The 11,950-nt window shown below is 37.6% G+C and overlaps 1 protein-coding gene across 1 annotated transcript in view; it reads left to right on the top strand.

Annotated features, from left to right (window-relative positions):
* The window catches only part of gnav1 (guanine nucleotide binding protein (G protein) alpha v1), a 35,666-nt gene that overhangs the window by 19,012 nt on the left and 4,704 nt on the right, over positions 1-11,950 (top strand). Inside the window, exons 6-8 of the mRNA XM_005735706.2 lie at positions 8,036-8,165; positions 8,362-8,433; positions 11,546-11,633. Coding sequence (XP_005735763.1) covers positions 8,036-8,165; positions 8,362-8,433; positions 11,546-11,633 — 290 coding nt within the window. The remainder of the gene's footprint in view (positions 1-8,035; positions 8,166-8,361; positions 8,434-11,545; positions 11,634-11,950) is intronic.

Genomic DNA, 11,950 nt, shown 5'->3' with positions numbered 1-11,950 from the left:
TTTTTTTTTTTTTTTTTGTGAAACACTAAGAAGCTGACGTCACCACCAAGTGACGGTGTCAGATCAGAGCTGGGGGAGCGGAGTCCCAGGTGGTGCTGCAGGAAGGAGCCCAGCATCTCACGCAGCCTCTTTCTAATCTGAATTCTGGAGAAGATAAATAATTGGCTTTAGTTAATTGACACTCTGCACCATTAGTGTGTGTGGATTTCCTTCTGTGACTTGAAAAGATTAAACCCAGAGGGTTGATGAAGAGCTTAGCATAAGTTAATGTAATTATTTCATACTTGGCCATAAAATGGGTATTACAGGGATTTGGAGAAGTAGATGGTAGGGGAGAAAGGGTGAGTTTTTGATTTCAGACATAGGAAGTGTGCAGTTTTTTTTTTTTTTTTTTTTTAACCTACTGTTAAACAAAGACTTTTGATTTCACATTTAAAATATTACTTCCCAGCATTTGTGTTAGTAACCTGCTGATATTTCAGAAAGTGGTGTTATTACAGAGGCGAGTTTTTGGTGTCGTTTTGTCGCCATTCGGGGCGCACTCAGAGCTAACACAATGCGAAACCGTCTCCCTCTCTTCAATGATTGTCTCGCTTGTTCGTTCATAAGGTTTCTCATCAGTGGCCACATCTGCGCCCTGTACTCCTTTCCTCTATTATTTAAGAATCACTTTAGGTCTCACTGTAAGTGCTATTAGGCCTGTGTCTGTTTTCATTCTAACTCATTTAGTGCATTTTATAAGGTACTAAATCATCAGATTTTAAGTCACAAATTAAAGTTTAAAAATGAAGCTTCTATGAGTTTACAAAAACAGTTTAAAGTATATGAGTAATATGAGGTAAAGCACAGACTTTTAGGTTTATTTGAGTGCTATTTCCATCCAGATTGGAGGAAAGATTTAGGAATTACAGGGTTTTTAGGCTATTACTTTATTATTTATTCATCTGTTGTGTAGAAAAAAAGATTCCTAGTATAAACATTTTCTGTGTGAACACAACATATAGTTGAATGACCTCTCAAAGCAAGTGAAAGAGAACAACATGCATTGGCCTTAGAAATAGAAAGATTAGATCAGACCAGGGACCTCTGTCTTCAGAGCCACATGTGCTTCTTTGTTCATCTTTACTGGCTATAAAAGTCCTGTTACTTTTGCAGGACCTCACATGGATGTACAAATGGCTCATCTTTATAGTTCACATAGATTGGAACAAGAATTTAAGTGTTCAAGAATTTAATGTGATTTCATTACCAACACTACTGGCTTGCAGGTATACTTGATCCACTGGTGGATTTTGTTTTCTTTAACAGGATGATTTATATATGGAATAGGTTGTATCAGGATGAGACATTTATTATCCTAAAGTTTAGACATTGTTTTATAGCAGCAGATATTAAAAAAATTAAGTTGCACACCACAAACATGTAATAAATACCATTTTTTAAAAAAGCCCACTTTAGACTCATATGCTTTGGAGCTCCAGGTAGTATTTTCTTTCAAGAATTACATAAAAATAGCTTTCGGTTGCTTTGGTTTTTTGACCCCTGGAATAGCAGACGAGAAGGGATGGATGGATGGATGGATAGAGAGATGGACCTCTGAACTACAACAATAACAGCTTTCCCTAAACTGACTTCTTTGGACAGGAATCTAAGACCGGATATACCAGAATGACTGCTCACGATCCGAAGCACCTGTAAAACATTTTCGATGCTCTCATTGGGACTGGGTTACTGGTTTATTGATTATGTGACAGAAGCAGCTGGATAAATCCTGGAGTTTATAAAGCACGAAGGTGAAAATGTGGATTTGGGGTTATTGTACTTAAATAAAACTAAAAATAGACGTGAAAAAGCAAAACTAACGAACTGACCTTTTGTGAAAAGGAGCTACAGTATAATAAAAAAATATTGAGGAAATATCTTTAGTTTTAGTATCTGTTTGGTTTGATGAGGCATTAATGGGACTCTGGATGTCTACAAGACTGAGTGCTCCGTTTTTTTTTTTATTGTAATACCTATCATGCCTCTGATATACCTCCCAAACAAAGACTGACACAAATTAAGACTAAACTAAAACAATTTCAAACAATAAGAAGTAAAGTGAAATAAGAAAACTCACTCTGGAAACTAAACTGAACTAAAAGGAAAAAGTCAGAATGAAAGAAAATTAAAATTAATTGGAAAATACAGCAGTATAATAACATTTGCTTGGAATGGTGTGCAATGAGGCACTTTACTTATTTGGGGAAAGTAATGTTTTAACTGCATTTAGGTTAACATTTGCATCTATGGTGGTGGCATACAAATCCAACAGTTTTTAAAAACTGTAGAAAGTATATTCAACCCATTTAAAAGTGAAAAATCGAATCAACCATAAAGTATTGTCAAATAAAAATACCATAATTTCTTACAGGTTTAACAAAAAGCTTCAGTTTTTGGGACATACCAAAGAATTTAGTATTTTAAATGAATCAGCAGGCCAGCTGAACATGGAGAAATCTGAAATCAATCTACAGGTAGATCTCCAATCCAACGTGCATAGAGTATAAACTTTTCAAAAGAAAAAAATTAAATATATTGATGTTTCCAAATTTGCTTTCCAAACAAAATCACTTTTTCTGAGAAACTTAAATGCATTTTATGAGAATTTTGTGAAACCACTGATAGCAGTGTTCTACAAATTAATAGACCAATAAGAGCTTATTTCTGGTTTAGTACATATTCTGTGTGTGTCTGCTGGTAAATAAAAAAACAGTGTCTTTTAATCTAGTTTTATAATCGAGGACGAACCCTTTCAGGAGTTTTATTCTCGTCTTATGTTCTCGTTCAAAATTAAATTCTTCAGGCACTAAATCAGAAGTATAAAATCCTCCAAATCTGTCATTAGATCTTTTTGTACAGCTGTGTTTAATTTCTGCTTCACATTATCTTTGTTACGGGAGATTTACTGAAAACCAAAAACATTGTGGGGAATCGTCCATGTAGAAGTAAACGTGTAGTAAAATATTAATACATTAACCAGTGTGTAACATCAAACTTTGTTTTCTATATTATAGAGGCTCTGAATAATGAACATGACCAAATGTTCATTTTTTAAAATAATTCAATATCTTTTACTGATCTCACACTACAGTGGTGTGAAGTCTGTACGAAAATAAGTCTGCCTGCCTTCCTCCACCCACACTTCCCACAGCTGTAGTAGACCTTATTGACCCACTTTTGACCCACTTTTGTTTAGTTATTTCAAATCACATTTGACTGTCTTGATTTCTGAAAAAGCTGCAGAGCGCTAGATGAGTTTCTTTAATTAGTTGAAATATGTAACAGGAGACACCTGAGGCACACAGGATTACACTTTATTAAGTTGAAAATGTTCCAAGTGTGAGCTTTTGGTGTTCTTGGATTCAAAACAAATAATTCAAAAGAACAGTTTACCGTTTTATGAAATTTGCACGCTAACATTGCTAAGACTTTAATGAGAGGATTGAGACCGTGTGTGTGCGTGTGGGGCCAAACAGCAACTAGCTTATGTTAGTATAAAGACAGAATAGTTAATCTACTATGTAGAACAACTTTTAAAACTATATATTGTTTTTGAATTTTTATTAGTGTACAGATTTGATGAATAACAGTCAACCCCCTTTTATTACACCTGCTTTAATTTCCATTAATACAAATATCTGCTCGGCTCATTTAAGCATGTAGATGCGGCCAAAGTTCAAACTGAGCATCAGAATCTGGAAGAAAGGTGATTTAAGTGACTTTAAATGTGGCATGGTGGTTGGTGCCACACAGACTGGTGGGGTATTTCAGAAACTGCTGATCTGCTGGGATTTTCCCAAACAATCATCTCTATGGTTTACAGAGACAGTGGGGAAAAAATATCCAGTGATTTTCTCTTGGAGAAAAATCACATGTCAAAGTTTACCCATGTCCAAGGTGAGTGGGTAAACTGCCACAACCTGAAAGGAGAGTAACAGTAGCCACTTGTTAAAACCAAGCAATGCAGAAAAGCCAAAGTTCAAACAGTATGTCACCCTTTGAAGCAGGTGGGCTACAGCAGTAGCAGACCACACCTAACATGATAACACTTGTGAACAGCCCAGGCAAGAGGTGATGGTCTAACGGTGTCTTGTACATTTTCTTGGCGCATTTTGGGTCCTTTAGTACCAACTGAGCATCATTTTAACACTACAGCCTACCTGAATATTTTTTCTTACGTTTATAACCACAGTGCAACCGGATGCCAGTCTAATAGAGCATGTTTGGGGTAGAAGAAGAGATTCAGATCATGGATATGAAACAAATGCCATGAAGCACTGAGGCAGTTCAGAAGGAGAAGCCATCTTTTACACGTAAAACATGCAACTTGTATTACATACCTCAAAAACATATAATAAACTAACAGCACTGCACTTCTGTTGAATCCTTATTCAGACACTTTTGATGAAGTGTGTGTGTGTGTGTGTGTGTGTGTGTGTGTGTACAGTCTCGCAATTTTCCGCCCAGACACAGCCTAGTTAGCATACAGAGGTCCTGTTTGAACTTTGACCTCTCTGTGTAATAAGGTTCTGAGTCTTTTCCTGGATCATTAACATCAACTGCTCTGGTAATTACAATTACAACACTGCAGATGAGGGTGAACCTCAAGGGGCAGAAGCAGGGGAGGGGTGAGAGGAGGGAAGGATGACATAAACCGAGATGTCTTATACAAAGAAATGTGTTTCTTTATGCAGGCGAGGTCGGCGTTTGGATGCTGGGAGTTTCATCACTTTTCATTTTGAGAATATTACAAACGCAGTAGAGCCACGCAAGGAGCTTTCCATCAAACTAAATGCTACAGCATACACCGATGAGCCACGGCATTAAAAAATAATGGCAGCTGTCCTGATATTCACGTGGATGTACCACACACCTAAACACTGTTGCTGCCACTGCAACAGCCAAACAATGTACCTCATGGTACCCAAAGGTTTCGCTGCCAGTGTACTGGTTTTTATCAGCACAGGTGTCTGTGTCCTGATGGGTCAGAGCTGTTTTTACTGGCGCAAGGAGGACACACACAGTGTTAAGCAGATGGTTTTAATGCTGTGGCTGACAGATGAATATTTCCCTGGTCCATTTAACTCAAATTGCACCCTCCAGCTTTTTATTGAGCACTGGTGCTGAAGGTGGTATGTCACGTAAAATTGATAAAACTTACTGAGAACCACTGATCTACTGAGAGGCTCTAATAGGCACATTTCAATGTGCAAACTTTTAGAGACCACCTGCCATAAAAAAACAAGAAAACAAACATGCAGAAATAGAAATGCATCAAAAACACATTTTATTTAGTTAGCAAGTAAATAACTGTAAGTTACATTCTTAATATAAGATGGATTATGGGCTTTATTTTATCATTTTTTTTATAAACAGTAAGTTCATGGATGACAACTAATTGTATTTTAGCACTGTAAATATCATTTTAAGTAAAGTGCTTACAGATCTCGGTGGAGTAACTGTTACAGCAACATAATAAATGATAGAGGCTCTCAGTGACATCATCCAGAGCCCTGACTAGAGAAAAAAATAATTTTGAGCAGTTTGAAGCCTGAGCGTTTTACTCAGAATATGTCAGTGATGTTGTTTTGGTTAAGCTGGGCTTTTGTGTATCTTGACAGATTTATTAGCTTATGGAAATGTCATTTAATTTTCCAGACAGATGAAGGGATTTTTCACCGCCTTTCCAAATATCTGAGTTTTATTTTGGATGCTTGCATTATTTTAGATTTTTCCAAAGTTATTAGCCCTGCTGAGGCTATAGTGTATTCTTTTTCCTGGATAACAGCCGACAGGCATTTGTTGTAGGTCTAACACACATCTCCTGAATAATCCCAGCACATTCTTCTTTGTCAGATCCCTCAAGCTCCTCTACATTTTATGGTCTTCTGGCATGGATCTTGGTCCTCAGCTCAGCCAACAGATTTTAAATGAGATTTCATTGCACAGTCCATTCCTGTGCAGGGTTCCAGTGATTGTCTTCTTTGAGACTACAATTCCTGTCTTGGTTAAATTATTCACTAGTATCTCTGCAGTTGTTCTGCGGTCTAGGCACACGTCTCACTCATTTCTTAATCTTTTGCTTCCTACCTCTGCCAGGCTTGTTCTATACTGTGTGGCTCTCTTGAAGTACTTGATGATACCTCTTGGTCTGGTTATTGACCCTTGGAAACACTGTGATAACTCTGCTTTGTGAGCATCAACAATGTTTTTTCTCAAACTTTGGAAAAAAGTGAAAGTTCAAACCCTTGCTGAGATTTTTGCACTGTGTGTAAATTGGAAGATTACGCTCAGTTTTAACTTGATTTCACAAGCTTTAAGCACTAAAAGTAAAACACATTATCACGCAGCAGTGGTTTGTGCTAGGGCTAATTAAAAATGTCAGTTTTTTAGGGGGTTAAAAATCTGTTAAGTGCAAATAGAATATATTTTTGCTTCCTGAAGAAAACTAGCATGTTTAGAAATGCTATGCTGAAAATCCTTTGCTCTCTTTTTAGGGGCGCTAGCAATTTTGTCCTCATCCGTAATTTGGTTTATACTTCTGTTCAAGAACAAGTACCTGCCAAATCATGACTACCATAAACCTCTGCTGTGTTTTAATTTTAGCGCTAATGAGCAAATATTACCGTGGTTGCACATTTAACTGGCAAACCATCAACATGCTAGTAGTAGTAATTAGCTAAAAACGTCACTCTGCTGGATGGCAATCCACTGGATGCTAACTACATTCAATATAATACGGAAACTAACAGTTAAACTCAGTATGTGTGCACATCAGAAATCCTACCTTATTACATTTATTTGTAATACAGGTGGCATTATGCACGTGGCTTATTAGTAGGTTTGTATAATGAACTTTTAGCTTCAATGACAGCTCCTGTGTCTGGAAACCATTCCACTGAAAATTTCCAGCATAAATCTCATCTTTATGTTGCAGTCTTTCCTGTTTGTTTCCCCTGTGTGTCTGTGTCTCCACATGTTCATTTCCTCTCTTAATAAAGAGCTGCACTAACTCAACAGATGCTCAAAGGAAGGTGGCACATCTGGCTTTGAAAAATGGGTGAAGTGGCAGAAACTGATCTGTGGTGCTCTCTGTGTTCCTCGGCTCTTATTCCTGTTGTGTTTTTCTTTCTATCATCTTTCTGGAGAACATTGACCTTTACGCGTTTTGTGTGCCACGGTGTGATTGTCTCGGGAAAAACTGAAAAAGTAAGGGGGGGGGTCTGCAGAGACGTGCGGCACGAGGCTCCTTGTTTGTGTGTGTGTAAGTGTAAATAGCATTTTTCAAAAATATGACCTTATCCAAAACCAATACAATCTGTCATTGATGAGAGGCATCCTGAGGCACTTCAGCAGGCTTCATCATCCATATGGGAGGTCATGAACACGCTGACGGCACAATCTCAGATCATACACTTAATCGCAAACACAGACATGTGGTCTATAAATACTTGAATGAAAATGAGCAGGATTTCTATCGTTTTGGTAAAATGACAGACAAGAGATCTGGATTATAAATTTATGCTAACTATAATAATAATATGTTGCTTACAGTAAAGGTAATACAATGTTTGGGTGAATAATCACTGTTTGTAATGTGTGTTTAGCCCCTTGAGCACTCCTGATTAAGTGTGTTTATCTGCCGAATCAGAAGCACACACCTATAGTTTGTCATTATCTTCTATGTCATGATAGATTTTGTGAAAAATGTGTTCTACTGAAACAAAGACTTTTCAATGCAGATATTATGGCATGTTGTGAGACATCACAGGGTTAAGGTATGAATATTCTAAATTCCTTTTATTTTTCCTCAAAAACAGTGAGGTGAAGGTGGTTCCTCATTACTGATAGTGACTTTCTGGGATCTCACAGAATGACGTGTGTTTATTATATTCATCAGCAAGTAACTACCAACCCAGTAGCGCTCCGGACTGCTGTGCATCTCTCTTTAGATGTTTAAACTGTCTCGTTCCCTCCTTTCGTCTGTGTGTAGGATGTACGATGTTGGAGGTCAAAGAACAGAGCGGAGGAAGTGGATTGGCTGTTTCGAGGACGTCAGGGCGGTGCTATTCGTGGTATCGCTCAGCGGATACGACATGACCCTGGTGGAAGAGCCTTCTGTGGTACAGCATGCACAGAATCACTCATTCACAAATGTTTGTTTTGTTAAGTGACTGAAAGTAGAAGTCTTTTTTTAATTTATTCATTTATTGATTTATTTTTTAGCTCAGACTACTATTAAAGACAGAGTTTAAAGTGAAAGTGTGTCTGCTGTTCTCTCTGCAGCTGTTTGATGGTTGTAATATCTTCTCTCTGCAGAATCGTCTTCAAGAGAGCATGAAGCTCTTCTCCTCCATCTGCAATAATATCTTCTTCCGCAGCACATCCATGGTGAGAAACTCATCTTTGACCTCAGGAGGGTAGATGTGAGTCCACAGAGCGTCATCATAGGAAGGAGACGTGTTTTATTCATAGACGGGCTTTATAATTGTTCACTTCTTTAAATCAGAAATATGTTGTGAAACTGCATAAGTGATGATTCTGTGCTTATGTGGGCTAGTTTTATTCATTATCATCTTATCAGACTGGTAATTTGTACAAAACAAATTCAGTTCTCTCAACGAGGACTGACAATAGCTCCCAACAGTTTTTGGCTTAAGGGGAAAAGTTGAAGGGATCACAAAAAATGATCGGATCCATCAGGAAAACGTAATGGCAATATCTGCTGAGATATTTCAGTCTGACCGCTATTGGTGTTACATTTCAGTCTCATTTTATCAGGCAGCTGTGGCTCAGGTGCTAGAGAGCGTAAGCTACTATCCACATAAAGTAAGATGAGATACTTTATTTAGCCCAGAAGCTATAAGATATATTAACACAAGATAAAATGGATCAAAGAGGGAAAGAAATACACAAAAGAAGGGGCTCAGATGCATTTTTTTCTTTTTAAAGTGAAGTGCTCAATAGATCAAAATTTAATTGTAATACAATAAAGAGTTTAATAAGTAAAATCTGATGAATGAATGCAGATGTGATACTGTGATTCCCGTGGGAGTGGAAGCAGTGCTGAGCAAGTGGCTAGGAAGCTGTCTCATGTTACAGAAAAGGTTTCAACTAAGTCAAACCTTCAGCTGAATATTGATGAAGTTGATAACAACACACTTTGTAACAAAATACCAGCAGAGACCATTTCAAAACTCTTTTTTTTTTTCATCATCATAAAATAGAAAACGTTGAAGAAGTCAAATATTTATTATTTTATCTCCTTCACTTGGCTTTTAAAAACACAAAAGAAGACGTGCAAGTTATGAAAATATAACAAAGCTACTTTTCTGCAAGTTTGAAAGGAATTTGAAGGAAACTGCTGCTCGTGTTGCAACATTATAACCAATCCTTTAAAAATCAAGTCCTACATAGCAAACTGTTGCAGTTTCGTCTTTATAACACTCGTAGTCAATATAACATTTCAAGTTCTGGGAATTTACCTCTATATTCAGGTATGCATCTCATTTTAAAGACTGTTTTTTGTCCTAAAACATTTAAGGACAGAGCTCAGAGCAGCTCGAGGGGAGTCTAAAGCTCCTTCGAGAAGTTGTGCTTTCTCTCAATGCGCCACAAAAGAAAGTAGTAAACGTCCTGTGAACATGAATCTCTTAATAGTTGTTTAATGTTTAAGTTCCTTTTAAAGATTAATGCTATATAAGTTTGATGGTTCTTGATGGTTGTTATTTTTATCAGACTTGGGTTTGTTTTGTGATTCTATATCAGCTGCCGTGTTTCAGTTTGTTAGGCCGGGAATCTCAGTTACATTTTTATAGGTCTTGTTTGTTTTTTGTGCATTTTATTCCTGTTTGACTTGCTCTGAGACTGCAGATGGAAATTAGCTAGTGGCTAAATCTGATAAAATGCATCTCTTCTCTTGGGAGAGTGATGTTCTTGTACAAAGTCCCTGACAAATAAATACAAACAGAAAAAGATGTCCTTGAGTGTTTAATGTAATATACTCCTTCCTATCTTGTTAACCCTCCTGTAACACCATGTTGCTCCAAGACTTATGTTGGAAACCACTTTATTATATTTTTACAAGGTTACGGCGTAAAGCGATGGAAAGGAAAATGTTAAGCATGTCTTTCTGTGAGACGGGAGAGAGACTTTGCCTTTGTTTTAAAGTCAAAAAACTAAAAGGACCCGTCCAGAAAAGGTGGGAACCTCGGTTCAGTTTGACAGCTCGGCTCAGGCGGGCGGAGCTCGCCGATGAATCGAGGAGAAATTAGTTAAATCTTTGTCGCTCTCCGATTGTTCCCTATGACACCACGAGACGAGCATAAAGCTAATGTGTCTGGTAAATGTTGTTTCCACACACGGATCGCTGTCTCTGCCTTTTGTCTCTCAGCGCGCTGTCACTTGCAATTAAACGGCGAGTTGTAATTAGGATGATCTTTGGCTCTCTGTTTTTCCATTCCCATTTCTGGTTGACGATCACAGTAAAACAACCGTGTAATGAACTTGTTTAGTTTATTCCACCTAACTTGAGTTTGCGGTCCACTTAGAATACAGTGATGCAAAGGCTGCGACCTCTTTTTAACACTTTTGATTAACCTTTGGAAAAAGGAAACTCCAATCTCTGAGAAAACAAAGGCCTTTTTTTGCTTTATTTAACTTAGTTTTAAGTTGTGTGTGTGTATTATAGAAAATCTCTTCATGTGATTGTTTCTGTATTGCACCAAATCCTCTCCTAGTAGGTTATTCATTTTTACGCTATAAAAAAAACGTATTTAAGGCTTCATTAGAGCCAAATAGGCAATTAAGTATCTTTGTGTGACGTGTTTATGTGCAGGGTTGTGTGTGTGGACCTGCATGTTAACATGGCCAACAGGCTCATTAAACAAAAGTGTTTAATGATACCCTTTTTTTTTTATGTGGGAGGGAAATTTGTAACCTCCACCTCAATTAACTTTTCACTTTGGCTGGTCAGTGATAATTGCACACCTAGGTGTCGCTCCATTTCTTGTTCATTGAAAATGTGCACAACCTTTCCCCTCTGTTGTTATTATTGGAAAAAACTAGTCCTTGTTTTTTTTTGTGATCAGACAGGCCAGAAAGAGAAAACCTGGTCTGAGTTTTAATTGGTACACTACAAAGCCAAAAGTAGCGGTGTAGTTTAGTTGTAGTCAGGTTGAGGAAGTAAACAAAGAGACAGATTTACGAAAGGAGTCGCTGAGGTTGTGGAACTCGACTGCAGGAAAGTGCGCGACAGATTACTGAACACTGATGTGAGCGAAGCCATTGATCCACCATCAACACACGATGTTTGTGTCAACACAGCTATTGATTTTTGCATTTAATGTGAATATTTGTGATTTATTCCAGTGGATTTCATGTTTTTCCACAGTTACTGCAGAGTTTTAGTTGCAAACGTGATCTTTCACAGTTGTTCTTTCACACTGATTTTCCTCTTGTTATGAACTCCTTCTCTCAGCTCATTGTTTTTCTCTCTTTGCAGATTTTATTCATGAACAAGATAGACCTTTTTCAAGACAAGATCTTGCACTCTGGGCGACATCTGCGGTTGTATTTACCGCAATTTAAAGGTAGGATTGATATTCATTAGGAATGTTATTACCATGGTCAGCATAATAGCATGCAAAAGTCCATGGCTGTGTCCAGAATCACTCAGTAGACAGTAAGTTCACCATCTTGCAGTGCTGTCTGAAAGCACAGTGCATTTAGAGCTGCATAGAAAGTACTGCACAATTTACGGTAACTACCCAAACATTGAATACCATCATGAAAAACAGCAGATGCATCACGGCCTGAATTTGTCTTTAGATGCTCGCTATCATATGTGTTTATAATAGGGCTGCCACAAACGATTATTTTGATAGTCGACTAGTCACCGATTATTTTT

This window comes from Pundamilia nyererei, unplaced genomic scaffold, assembly GCF_000239375.1.
Source record: "Pundamilia nyererei isolate P.nyererei 1_Seehausen unplaced genomic scaffold, PunNye1.0 scaffold00065, whole genome shotgun sequence".
NCBI lineage: Eukaryota > Metazoa > Chordata > Actinopteri > Cichliformes > Cichlidae > Pundamilia > Pundamilia nyererei.
Note: the sequence above shows the minus strand (reverse complement) of the source record. Positions and strands in the feature narration are given on the sequence as shown.